General features: G+C 49.4%; 1 protein-coding gene across 1 annotated transcript in view; it reads left to right on the top strand.

Moving 5' to 3' along the window:
* Positions 1 to 14,404, top strand: part of ZBTB11 (zinc finger and BTB domain containing 11) — a 109,035-nt gene that overhangs the window by 42,431 nt on the left and 52,200 nt on the right. Inside the window, exons 6-8 of the mRNA XM_075336562.1 lie at positions 7,873 to 8,085; positions 8,201 to 8,345; positions 8,576 to 8,693. Coding sequence (XP_075192677.1) covers positions 7,873 to 8,085; positions 8,201 to 8,345; positions 8,576 to 8,693 — 476 coding nt within the window. The remainder of the gene's footprint in view (positions 1 to 7,872; positions 8,086 to 8,200; positions 8,346 to 8,575; positions 8,694 to 14,404) is intronic.

The raw sequence follows: 14,404 nt of genomic DNA, 5'->3' as shown, positions 1-14,404 counted from the left end.
AGAGGGGCGCAGGTTCCTGGCGGGCTCAATCACGCCCGGAGAAGGCAGCCGGAGGAACCGCTACCAAGGCGGTTTCCTCATGACTTTCAGCCCTCTCTCTCCGCGTCCGCGGTCGGTGGCAGACTCCCCCGCTTTAGCGACATTTAACTGCCACAGGTCAATGGCCGGTGGGTGAGAGACAGTTTGTCGCAAAAACTTCCTCACCGGCCGAGCCGAGGCTCTTCTGCAGGCAGTAGGAGTCGTAATCCCGGTTCCTCCTCAGGAACAAGAGACACTTTTTACTCCGATCTGGTCGGGGTGACAAAATAGGACGACTCCTTCCGTTCCGTTCTGGACCTTAAACTGCTCAACAAGCACGTGAAAACCAGGCGGTTCCGGATGGAATCCCTCCGCTCCGTCATTGCCTCAATGTCTCAAGGAGATTTCCTAGCATCAATAGACATCAGGATGCTTATCTCCACGTGCCGATTGCTCCAGAGCACCGGCGTTTGCTACGATTCGTTATTGAAGACGAGCATCTTCGGTTCGTAGCCCTACCCTTCGGGCTGGCGACAGCCCCACGGGTTTTCACCAAGTTCATGGCAGCAGTGGGACCACTCCCGCACTCTCAGGGTCACCCTGTGATCCCTTACTTAGACCATCTTCTTGTCAAGGCACTCTTTTAAGAGGCATGCCAACACAGCCTGAACATGGCGCTGGAGACTTCCCAGAGTTTCGGGTGGGTCCTCAACTTTTCAAAGTTAAACCCAATCGCTGGCATATCTTAGCTTGGGGTTTCACACTCTCTCAGCGATGGTGAAGCTTCCACTGGACAAACAGCGGTCACTACAGACGGGGGTGCAGTCTCTCCTTCAAGGAGACACCTCATCCAGAGGCAGTCCCTTTCACGCAGTTTCATCTGCGTCCACTTCAATAGAACATTCTTCGCTAATGGGAGGGGAAGTCGATGTCCCTACACAGGAACGTCCCCCTTTCTCAAACGATCAAGGACTCTCTTCAGAGGAGTCCACTCTTCAGATCAATTGTCTGGAGCTCTGGGCAGTGCATATGGCCCTGCAAGACTTCCTGCAGTGGCTGGAAGGCAAACAGATCCGAATTCAGTCGGACAATCCACAGCGGTGGCATACATCAACCACCAAGGCGGACTACGCAGTCGGCGAGCCTCCCAGGAAGTCCGCCGGATTCTGCTAGGGGTGGAAGACAGAGCATACACCATATCCGCAGTTCACATCCCGGGCGTAAAAAACTGGGAAGCAGACTTCCTCAGTCACCAGGGCGTGGACGCAGGAGAATGGTCTCTGCACCCGGACGGGTTTCACAAATCGGCACAACAGCAAGGTCCCGGTTTTCATGACGATCAAAGAGCTCTGGCGACAGGCATCTCACGGTCGGTCAACCGTGGGCACTACCAGACCGGCCAGACTTACTGTCCCAAGGGCCGTTTTTCCATCTGAATTCTACGGCCCTGAACCTACTGTGTGGCCATTGCGTCCTAGATCCTAGTGTCCTCAGGATTATCCCACGGGGTCGTTGCCACCATGAGACAGGCTATGAAGCCCACGTCTGCTAAGATCTACCACGGAAGTGGAAGATTTTCTTTTACTGGTGCTCGGTACAAGGAGTGTCCCCCTGGCCATTGGCATTGCCTACTTTTCTTTCCTTCCTGCAATCTGGGTTGGAAAAGGGCTTGTCGCTCGGCTCCCTTAAAGGGCAAGTCTCGGCGCTATTGGTGTTTTTTTCAGAAGCGTCTAGCACGACGTCCGCAGGTACGCACGTTCCTGCAGGGGGTTTGGTCATATCGTCCCCCCGTACGAGCGGCCGTTAGATCCATGGGATCTGAACAGGGTACTAGTTGCTCTCCAGAAGCCGCCTTTCGAGTCTCTGACGGATGTTTCACTCTCTCGACTATCACGGAAAGTGGCCTTTCTGGTAGCGATCACGTCTCTTCGGAGAGTGTCTGAGCTAGCAGCGCTGTCATCCAAGGCTCCCTTCCTGGTGGTCCACCAGGACAAGGTAGTGCTGCGCCCCATTCAGGAGTTTCTCCCTAAGGTAGTATCCTCGTTTCATATTAATCAGGATATCTCCTTACCTTCTTTTTGTCCTCATCCGGTTCACCGGTATGAAAAGGATTTACATTTGTTAGATCTGGTGAGAGCACTCAGAATCTACATTTCCCGCACGGCGCCCCTGCGCCGCTCTGATGCACTCTTTGTCCTTGTCGCTGGCCAGCGCAAGGGGTCGCAGGCTTCCAAAGCCACCCTGGCTCGATGGATCAAAGAACCAATTCTTGAAGCCTACCGTTCTGCTGGGCTTCCGGTTCCATCAGGGCTGAAGGCCCATTCTACCAGAGCCGTGGGTGCGTCCTGGGCATTACGACACCAGGCTACGGCTCAACAGGTGTGCCAGGCAGCTACCTGGTCGAGTCTGCACACTTTCACCAAACATTATCAGGTGCATACCTATGCTTCGGCGGACGCCAGCCTAGGTAGAAGAGTCCTGCAGGCGGCAGTTGCCTCCCCGTAGGGGAGGGCTGTCTTTGCAGCTCTAACATGAGGTATTTCTTTACCCACCCAGGGACAGCTTTTGGACGTCCCAATCGTCTGGGTCTCCCAATGGAGCGCCGAAGAAGAAGGGAATTTTGTTACTTACCGTAAATTCCTTTTCTTCTAGCTCCTATTGGGAGACCCAGCACCCGCCCTGTTGTCCTTCGGGATTTTTGGTGGTTTTTCGGGTACACATGTTGTTCATGTTGAATGGTTTTTCAGTTCTCCGACGTTACTTCGGAGTGAATTTGTTTAAACCAGTTATTGGCTTTCCTCCTTCTTGCTTTTGCACTAAAACTGGTGAGCCAGTGATCCCACTGGGGGTGTATAGCCAGAAGGTGAGGGGCCTTACACTTTTTAGTGTAGTTGCTTTGTGTGGCCTCCGGAGGCAGTGCTATACACCCAATCGTCTGGGTCTCCCAATAGGAGCTAGAAGAAAAGGAATTTACGGTAAGTAACAAAATTCCCTTCTTTGATCGGGCATTTCTGAACGCGGCGATACCAAATATGTGTATTTATTTTTTTTTTTAACCCTTTAATTTTCAATGGGGGGAAAGGGGGTGATTTGAACTTTTAGGGTTTTTTTTTTTAAAAAAAACTTTTTTTTTTTACTTTTTTTTTTTTTTTGTGTTTTACTAGTCCCCCTAGGGGGCTATAGCGATCAGCAATCCGATCGCTCTTATCTATCTGCTGATCACAGTAAACAGCAGATTCAGTCACTTTCTGTTTCTCTCTGCTCCCGGCCGAGGGAAAACGAAAGTGAAACTTCATAGCTGCAGGCTTCATCACATGACCCTGTGCTACGATGGCAACCACCGAAAGTCACGTGATCACGCACATGACTTCCGGTGGGGGTGGCGGGAAGTAAAAAAACATGGCCGCGCGCATATAGATCTTGCTGCCAGACTTTGGCAGCGAGATTTAAGGGGTTAAATGTTGTGAGTGGAAGCGATTCCACTCGCAACATGCAGGCACACTTGTCAGCTGTTGAAAACAGCTGATATGTGTGCCGACCGCCGCCGCCTGCCCGCGGCAGGGGGCGGGGCTTAACGGGACATTCTCCATGACTGATATATCCGTCCATGGTCGTGAAGGGGTTAAAGGGAACCTGTCACCAGAATTTTCGCTATTAAACTAAAAGAATCCCCTTCTGTAGCTCCTGGGCTGCATTCTACAAAGGTTCATCTTGCTACTGGCCCCCCTTTTCAGACCTACATAACAATTTTATAAAATATTACCTTTTGCTATGGTAATGAGGTTTGCTGGACCCGTGGGCGGGCTGTATTTCGTCGGTTATCCCCCCTCCTGCCGCTGTTCGCCATCTCCCAGTGTTCATTTACATAGATGAGGCCACTGCCCTCATCTTCCGCAGTTCTCCGGGAGTCTCGCGCATGCGCAGTGGCACTATCGCGGGGCTGAGCACTGTTTTCATAACGCGAGCGCCGGTGATGTTGTGCTGGCGCGAGATTATGGGCGACTACTTGGATGACGCTGGTGAAGACATTCACAGCGCCGCCCATAATCTCGTGCCTGCGCAATAACATCACCGGCGCTCGCAATTTGAAAACAGTGCTCAGTCCTGCGATAGTGCCACTGCGCATGCGGGAGACTCCCGGAGAACTGCGGAAGATGAGGGCAGCGGCCTCATCTATGTAAATGAACACTGGGGGACGCAAACAGAGACAAGAGAGGTAATAACAGATGAAATACAGCCCGCCCCAGGGGCCAACAAACCTCATTACCATAGCAAAAGGTAATATTTTATAAAGTTGTTATTTAGGTCGTCTGAAAGGGGGGCCAGTAGCAAGATGAACCTTTCTAGAATGGAGCCCAGGAGCTGCAGAAGGGGATTGTTTTAGTTTAATAGCGTAAATTCTAGTGACAGGTTCCCTTTGATACATTGGTCTCCATAGAGAATATATTTCATCTTAATACTTCAGCTTCTGTTCACCTGATTCTAGTCTCTACGACACCTTTTAAATAGTTACTGTTACATTTCCTTTTGGGCTGTCGGCCATCTTTCCAGGCTCCTTGTTATTCATAGATGCTCTTCCCATCCCTGGTCAGTTAGCCATGTAGCGGTCTGACCAGAGAAGTTCTAATGGATATTTAACCAGTTCAAAACCCAGCGATATACCGTATTTTTCGCTTTGAGACGCACCCCCAAATTTGGTGAAGGAATAGAGAATTTTTTTTTTTTAATAAATGGGGTCCGTCTTATAATGCCAGTGTCCGTCTAACAAATCATATAGGGTATATGTCCCTCATAGCCCCCCCATCCTAAAATTAGCCCACTTAATCTGGATATGGCCACCTTATATTGAATATAGCCCCCTGTTGCTGCCACACACTGCCCCCCATGTGGCTGCCACACACTGCCCCCCATGTGGCTGCCACACACTGCCCCCCCATGTGGCTGCCACACACTGCCCCCCATGTGGCTGCCACACACTGCCCCCCCATGTGGCTGCCACACACTGCCCCCCCCATGTGGCTGCCACACACTGCCCCCCCCCATGTGGCTGCCACACACTGCCCCCCCCCCCCGTGGCTGCCACACACTGCCCCCCCCCCCCCTGTGGCTGCCACACACTGCCCCCCCCTGTGGCTGCCACACACTGCCCCCCCCCTGTGGCTGCCACACACTGCCCCCCCCCCCCCTGTGGCTGCCACACACTGGCCCCCCCCTGTGGCTGCCACACACTGGCCCCCCCTCTGTGGCTGCCACACACTGGCCCCCCCCCCTCTGTGGCTGCCACACACTGGCCCCCCCCCTGTGGATGCCACACACTGGGCCCCCCCCTGTGGATGCCACACACTGGGCCCCCCCCCTGTGGATGCCACACACTGGCCCCCCCCCCCTGTGGATGCCACACACTGCCCCCCCCCCCTGTGGATGCCACACACTGCCCCCCCCCCCTGTGGATGCCACACACTGCCCCCCCCCCCCCCTGTGGATGCCACACACTGCGCCCCCCCCCCCCCTGTGGATGCCACACACTGCCCCCCCCCCCCCCCCCTGTGGCTGCCACACACTGCCCCCCCCCCCCCCTGTGGCTGCCACACACGGGCCTCCTGTGTTAGATATCGCCCCCCGGCTGCTGCTTTTAGTAAAAAAAACTCTTTCCTTAGCTTCTCCAGCACTGTGCTCCCTCGTGTCCCTCAGGGTTGAGCTCCGGCCTCCTGCCTGCATTTCCTGGTTCAGGGTCCGGTCATGTGATCAGCACAGCAGAGTGAAATCTCTGCATGCCTGATCACAGCACCAGTAGGGAGACACGCTGGAGTGGGTAAGTAAAGAGTTTTTTATTTTACTATGGGCAGCAGCATGGGGGCCATAGCTAACACAGGGGTGCATGTGCGATCAAAGGGGCGCAGGCAGGTATAATATGCGCCGCTCCCCCAGCCCATTGCCGCGGTGCGGTTTCAGCACCACAGCTATGGACAGCGGCTTTGCATATTATATGAGCGGGAGCAGGAGATAATAATAATAATAATAATAATCTTTATTTCTATAGCGCCAGCATATTCCGCAGCGCTTTACAATTCAGGAGGCTCATATACATATCATATGCATAAACATATACAAACAAGTAACAATTATAGAAGATACAATATTTAAAGGGAAAAATGGCAACCCTGCTTGTGAGAGCTTACAATCTACAATGAGGTGGGGGGAGGGGCAAGGTACAAGTGCTTATTTACAATGACAATCCAGCCATCTCATGGGGGATAGATAATGGCTTTCTGGACCAGTTGGCCAGAGCCTTGAGATGCATTTGGGTGCCATGGAGTTTGACGTGGGGTTATGTTCTGAGAAGTTGTAGAGGGATTAGGTGAAATTAGTTTGGCTAGGGAGTGATAGGCCGCCCTAAAAAGATGCGTTTTTAGGGAGCGTCTGAAGCTGAGTAAGTTGTGATTTGTCCTAACTTCTTGGGGTAGAGCGTTCTAGAGGTTTGGTGCAGCTCGGAAGAAGTCTTGGATTCGGGAGTGGGAGGTTCGAATTAGTGTGGATGTTAGTCGAAAGTCATTTGCAGAGCGTAGAGAACGGGTGGGGTGATAGACAGAGAGGAGGGTGGAGATGTATGGGGGTGCCGCACTGTGCAGAGCTTTGTGGGTAAGAACAAGCAGTTTGAATTGGATCCTGTGATATATGGGCAGCCATAGAATCAAAGATTCCCTCCCTCAGCTTCACCAGCCCCCCCCCCCCAGCAGCCCCCAGCACCGCTCCAGAGCGGCCCCCACGTCCCCTGGACCCTGCAGTATATAATCCGTATATTCAGTTTATAAGACGCACCCCCTACTTTCCCCCAAAATTTGGGGGAACAAAAATGCATCTTATAAAGCGAAAAATACGGTACCCCTGTTCTTGAGCAGGGCCATTTTTGGGCATTTTGTACATGAAGTCATAAGGGATATTCAGGTGTTTTTGGTTTGTGGTTTCCCCCCCCCCCCCCCCTCATTTAGCTAAATCGAGGGGTTGCTTTTTACTTGATACATGCTGCTTAATTTTTATGTCACATCATAGTCTCCTTCTTTTTTTTTTTTTATTACTTTTATGGGGTGGGTCTAGTAAGAGCAATTTTGGATTGGTGGTGGCATTTCTTTGTCTTTTTTTATTTATATTACACATTGTGCCCAACGTAAGGTCATGAAAGTTTTGGGGAGCTTTTAAGTTTTGAAATACATTTATTTTCATTATTTTACTTGTACGTGGGGCTGATATAGTTTCAGTTGAAGTGAGGAAGTAGTCTGCTGGCTGCATAGCAGAGCTGTCTGGGTCTCCTGTCACCCAGCAGCTCCTATTCTGTCCCAGTACACAGTGATCACATGATCAGTGTATGTGATGGAGGACGCAGAGTCATTGCTTCCTATTACTGCGTACGAAGTCCTTCTTTTGCTGTTGTGTACACAGCAATGGAGACTGCACAGACTGTAATAACTGTATTTGCCATCTCTATGGGGACTCCAGCTGTCAGCGATTTATAAACGTCACTGCAGACTAGGAGCGGGGCTGTCGGCGTTTTATAAATGTCACTGCAGAGTAGAGCAGGGCCTCCTGGACGTTTAAAGTCTATTGGCAATTCTGAAGCTGGGAAAGGAAATGTTCTTAAGACAACCAAATGTATGGCCTGTTGGGATGTCAGTAAGGTCTGCCATTTGAATGGTCCCCATCTTGTATGGAAATTTTCCTGTTCAAGAAATAAATGGCCACTATGGTTGGAGGGCTCAATAAAGCTGCATCCACTTGTAAATCGGTGATAAATGAAACTGTTCTGAAAGTTAAAGTTATTTTTTTTATTAAATGCTGTATACTTGTCTTACCTTTTAGCTGTGCAAGAAGGAGTTCCAGTACAGGGCATCATTACGTGCCCATTTGATCAGACACTCCCGTAAAACAGAGCCGGCTACAGAGGTCGAAGAAATGAAAGGGATGACCAAGAGGCAATATATATGTGACATTTGTGGAAGAACCCTCCCGAAAATGTACGCTTTGAGGTTACATATGCTGAAACATACTGGAATTAAGCCACATGAATGCCAGGTAAAAAAAAATTCTGCATAATGGCCGATAAGGAAGAAGCTAGAAAAAATAGGGTTACATCGAGCTCTATACTATAAAAGTCTGAATTGTTCATGTTGTCTTCTTCTCACCTAAGATTTGTCAGAAGACGTTCACTCACAAGAATGGTTTAAAGATGCACCAGGCCTTACATGAGACGCACAAGCAGTTCAAGTGTCACCTGTGTGACAAGTCGTTTGTGACGAACCGCAGTCTGGAGGAGCACGTGAGCACGCATACCGGTAATTCAGGGGCTCTATGGCCCACACTGATGTGTCTGGAGATTTCTGCACTTTTGAGTCGTTTTTTTTACTTATGGTCTTTGGCTTTAGTTAACCCTAGAACGCATACCTGGGGCCTCGCAGGCCAGCTAGGTCACTTGTTTTCTATGGTAGATTTCTATGGTTGCGCGTTCTAGGGTTAATGTTAGTAGAATTTATTTTGAGTGATTTATTTATTTTTTTTTTCTCAGGCGAATCTAAGTATCTGTGCACAATGTGTGGTAAAACGTTCCATCGAGCATCTGGCCTCAGTAAGCATCTCAAGAAGCACAAGCCTGCCCCTGATATTCAGAAATATCACTGTACACAGTAAGTGTCTACATATGATTTCTTGTCACAGCCGTGGACTTTACACATCCCTGCACAGGGCAGCAAGCAGGTGGCCACAAGGATGTGATCTGCATACATGCAGTTTTGTGTGCTGTTTAGACCTGCGCGGCCTACACGTTGGTTTAGCGATATGTCTAGTTGGAATGTGGCCAGACATGCAAATCCTGACGGCACACACCGTGAGGATTCACAAGTCTGCGGTCACAGAATCCTGTGAATCCTCAGAGTGACTGCAGACTTGGACCCCAAGGATGGAAAACTAAGGTTTCTTATACTGAGAGCAGCATAAATTAGGGGAAGAGACCCTGATTCTGACAGTGGGTCACTTACTGGGCTTTTATCTGTAATGTTTATAAAACATGGTTTATCTACTGCTGCTCTGGTATGCCTCTCAAAGTGTTCCCAATTATGTTATCTTTAATATTCCTGAGCACTTGATAATCCCACCCCCAACACTGAATCTTTCTGCCTATGCACAGTGTGGACAGAAAGCTGTGACTCAAAAGCAGGTTGGGGTTACAGAGAGCTCATCATTGAGAAGACTAGAATATCCAGAGTAGATGAAACAGTAGTAATATAAAAGTGACACCAAGGAGCTACACTACAGTTCAAAAGTTTAAGGTCACTTAGATATTTCCTTATTTTTAAAAGAAAAGCACATTTGTTTTCAATGAAGTGAACATTAAATTAAACATAAATACACTCTATACATTGTTAATGTGGTAAATTACTATTCTAGCTGCAAACGTTTGTTTTTTAATGCAATATCTACATAGGTGTATGGAGGCCCATTTCCAACAACCACCACTCCAGTGTTCTAATGGTACATTGTGGGTGCTGTGTTAGGCTAATGGATATTTAGAAATCCATTCAAAACTCTTGTGCAAGTATGTTAGCACAGCTGGATACAGTTTTGCACATTAGAGAAGCTATAAAACTGACCTTCCTTTGAGCTAGTTGAGAATCTGGAGCATTACATTTGTTGGTTTCATTAAGCTCTAAAAATGGCCAGAAAAAGAGAAGTTTCATGTGAAACCCAACAGTCTATTCTTGTTCTTAGAAATGAAGGATATTCTATGCGAGAAATTGCCAAGAAACTGGTTATTTCCTACAACGGTGTGTACTACTCCCTTCAGAGGAGGCTCTAACCAGAGTAGAAAGAGAAATGGGATCCCCGCTGCACAACTGAGCTACAAGACAAGTACATTAGAGTCTCTAGTTTGAGAAATCGATGCCTCACAGGTTCTCAACTGGCAGTGTCATTAAATAGTACCCGCAAAAAGCCAGTGTCCATTTCTACACAGGGAGAGACGACTCCGCGATGCTGGCCTTCAAGGTAGAGGGGCAAAGAAAAAGCCATATCTGAGAGTGGTTAATAAAAGGAAAAGATTAATATGGGAAAAAGAACACAGACATTGGACAGAGGAAGATTGGGAAAAAAGTATTATGGACAGACAAATCGAAGTTCGAGGTGTTTGGATCACACAGAAGAACATTTGTGAGAGGCAGAACAACTGAAAAGATGCTGGAAGAGTGCCTGATGCCATCTGTCAAGCATGGTGGAGGTAATGTGATGGTCTGGGGTTGCTTTGGTGCTGGTAAAGTGGGAGATTTGTGAAAGGGATTGTCAATAATGAAGGCTATCACTCAATTTTGCAACACCATGCCATACCCTGTGGACAGCGCTTGATTGGAGCCAATTTCATCCTACAACAGGACAATGACCCAAAGCACCCCTCCAAATTATGCATGAACTATTTAGGGAAGAAGCAGGCAGCTGGTATTCTATCTGTAGTGGAGTGGCCAGCCCAGTCACCAGATCTCAACCCTATTGAGGGAGCAGCTTGGCTGTATGGTACGCAAAAAGTGCCATCAAGCCAATCCAACTTGTGGGAGGGGCTTCTGGAAGCATGGGGGGAAATATCTCCAGATTACCTCTGCAAATTAACAGCTAAAATGCCAAAGGTCTGCAAATCTGGAATTGCTGCAAAGGGAACGTTCTGTGACGGAGGCAAAGGAGAAAATTATTTGAAGTAAAACCTCCTCAATGTCTGGATTATACTTTCTATTCATTATGCAACTCATTTGATAAATGTATGATTTTTCATGGAAAAGACAAAATTTTCTGGGTGACCCCAAACTTTTGAACTGGTAGTGTATGTAAGGGGCACAGCACTAGAAATGTCATCTTCTCACTATTTTATGCTGCCCTCACATTGGGAACCATAAACCTGGGGACAGATTCCCTTTTTAAAAAGCTTCAAATGTCAAATTTACCATTTTCCTCCACCGATTTCAATAGCAGTATTGAAAATGCATATTACACTCTTTAAAGGTAAGGTTTTTTTATTTTTGTATTAAAAATAGTGATTATGAAATCAAGTATTTTTAATACAAAATTAAAATCACTGCTTATTTAGTTTTTATTTAATTCTAATTTTACTGAAGGCACTGGGGGCTGCCATGCTGGATTTGCTGTGTGTGTAACGACAGTTACTCACTCCTTTTATGGCAGCCCCTGTGCATAGAGAATAGTGGTCAGGATCCGATCCCATTTAGTAGCGTTAGAGTTGGCGTCTGCTGTGAACTGGACGCGCCCCCTGGGCTGTCTAGATCACAACAGAGGGAGAAGATCAGCGCCATCTTTGTGGAGCTCACAGCATATGCTGTTTGCTCCACTTTACCCCTGTCAACCGCCGAGATGTGTGAGTACGGGCCGCCTACCCTCCCTTCCCTCTGCCGTTACCGTCTCCAGTGACACCCCCTCCCTCCGCTCTACCCTGCCCCCGCTCTGCCCCCACTACTGCTGCCGCCGCCCCTCCACCTGCGATTAACATCTCCAATGACACCACCTCCCTCCGCTCTACCCAGCTACCCACTCTGACCCCCGCCGCTGCTGTGTGTGATTGTGTGCCTCCGCATGTGAGTACCGACGCCCCCTTCCCCCACCACCGCCGCTGCTACCGTCTCCAAAAACAACACCCCCCCGCCACCTATCGGCCTGTGTGTGTACCGGTGATACTGCCTGCAGAGCTGTGTATCTAATACTCTCCTGTGTGATACTGTTTGCAGAGCTGTGTATCTAATCCTCTCCTGTGTGATACTGTCTGCTGAGCTGTGTATCTAATCCTCTCCTGTGTGATACTGTCTGCTGAGCCATGTATCTAATCCTATCCTGTGTTATACTGTTTGCAGAGCTGTGTATCTAATCCTATCCTGTGTGATACTGTCTGCTGAGCTGTGTATCTAATGCTTTCCTGTGTGATACTCCAGCTGTCCTTGGTGACACTTTAGACATTTCTGGTCACCAACAAAATGGCTCCGCACTGTGTTCCTAAACGTCATCTTCCCTTTCTTTGTCGCTCCATTGGGAGACCCAGACAATTGGGTGTATAGCTACTGCCTCCGGAGGCCACACAAAGTATTACACTCAAAAGTGTAAGGCCCCTCCCCTTCTGGCTATACACCCCCAGTGGGATCACTGGCTCACCAGTTTTGTGCTTTGTGCGAAGGAGCACTCTAAAGGCACAACGAGTGGTGACCCCCGTTCCTCTTCAGGAACAAGGTCACGGTTTTTACTCCGAATTATTTGCGGTGCCAAGAAAGGACGAGTATTTTCGTCCCGTTCTGGATCTAACACGGCTCAACCAGCTCGTGAACACCAGGCGGTTCCGGATGTAATCCCCCCGCTCCGTCATCGCCTCAATGTTTCAAGGAAATTTCCTAACATCAATACACGTCAAGGATGCTTATCCCCACGTGCCGATTGATCCAGAGCTCCAGCGTTTCTACGCTTTGTTATAGGACGCGAACACCTTCAGTTCGTAACTCTGCCTTCCGGCTGGCGATAGCCCCACGGGTCTTCGCTAAGGTCATGGCAGCAGTAGTACCAGTCCTGCAATCTCAAGGTCACTCTGTGATCCCGTATTTGGGAGATCTACTTGTCAAGGCACCCTCTTAAGGAACATGCCAACACAGCCGGACGTTGCGCTGGAGACTCTCCAGAGTTCGGGTGGATCATCAACTTTTCAAAGTCAGATCCGACCCCGGGCCAATCACTAACATATCTAGGCATGGAGTTTCATACTCTCTCAGCGATAGTGAAGCTTCCGCTAGACAAACAGCGTTCACTACAGACAAGGCTGCAATCTCTCCTTAGGATCAGTCGCACACATTGAGACGCCGCATGCACTTCTCACGTAAGATGGTAGCAATGGCGGCAGTCCCTTTCGAGCAGTTTCATCTGCGTCCACTACAATGGGACATTCTCCGCCAATGAGACGGGAGGTCGACGCCCATCGACAGAGACGTCTCCCATTCTCAGGCGGCCAAAGAATCTCTACGGTGGTGGCTTCTCCCACCTCAGGGTCAGAAAAAAGGTCCTTACTACCCCCATCCTGGGCGGTAGTTACGTCAGGCACGAGTCTATCAGAGTGGAGAGCAGTTTTTCTCTACCACAGGGCTCAAGGTACGTGGATTCAGCAAGAGTCCACCCTTCAGATCAATGTTCTGGAAATCAGAGCAGTGTATCTTGTCCTACAAGCCTTCCAGCAGTGGCTGAAAAGCAAGCACATCCGAATTCAGTCGGATATCTCCACAGCGGTGGCATACATCAACCACCACGGAAGAACACGCAGCCGGCAAGCCTTCCAGGAAGCCGGCGGATTCTGACGTGGGTGGAAGACACGGCACAGTCTCACGATCATCGAGCTCTGGCGGCGGACGCCTCAGTTCAACATTGGTCGCAGTCCCGGCTACCTTATGTGTCCCGCCTCTGGCATTGTTGTCCAGAGTGCTGCGCAAGATCAAGTCCGACTGTCGCCGCGCCATCCTCGTCGCTCCAGATTGGCCGAGGAGGTCGGGGTTCCCGGATCTGTGGTACCTCACGGTAGGCCAACCGTGGGCACTACCAGACCGACCAGACTTGCTGTTTCAAGGGCCCTTTTTTCCATCTGAACTCTGCGGCCCTGAACATGACGGTGTAGCCATTGAGTCCTGGATCCTAGCGTCTTCAGGATTATCTCAGGAGTGGTTGTCACCATGACGCAGGCCAAAAAGCCAACGTCCGCCAAGATCTACCACAGCTCGTGGAAGATATTCTTATCTTGGTGCTCTGCTCAAGGAGTTTCTCCCTGGCCATTTGCATCGCCTATTTTTCCTTCCTTCCTACAATCTCGGTTGGAAAATGGTTGGTCGCTCAGCTCCCTTAAAGGACAAGTGTCAGCGCTATCTGTATTTTTTCAGAAACGCCTAGCCGACTTCCGCAGGTACGCACGTTCCTGCAGGGAGTTTGTCTTCTCATCACTCCGTACAAGCGGCCGTTAGAGCTCTGGAGTCTGAACAAGGTTCTATTGACTCTCTTGAAGCCGCCTTTCGAGCCTTTGAAAGTTGTTTCCCTTTTCCGTCTTTCACAGAAAGTGGCCTTTCTAGTAGCGGTCACGTCTCTTCAGAGAGTGTCCGAGCTAGCAGCACTGTCATGCAAATCTCCATTCCTGGTCTTTACCAGGACAAGGGGGTTCGGCGTCCGATTCCGGACTTTCTCCCTAAGGTGGTATCCCACTTTCATCTCAATCAAGATATCACCTTACCTTCTTTGTGTCCTCATCCAGTCCATCAATTTGAAAAGGATTTGCATCTGTTGGATCTGGTGAGAGCACTCAGGATCTACATTCCCGCACGGCGCTCCTGTG

This window comes from Anomaloglossus baeobatrachus, chromosome 2, assembly GCF_048569485.1.
Source record: "Anomaloglossus baeobatrachus isolate aAnoBae1 chromosome 2, aAnoBae1.hap1, whole genome shotgun sequence".
Taxonomy (NCBI): Eukaryota; Metazoa; Chordata; class Amphibia; order Anura; family Aromobatidae; genus Anomaloglossus; species Anomaloglossus baeobatrachus.
The sequence above is the reverse complement of the archived record's forward strand: the minus strand, read 5'-3'. Positions and strand labels throughout refer to the sequence as shown.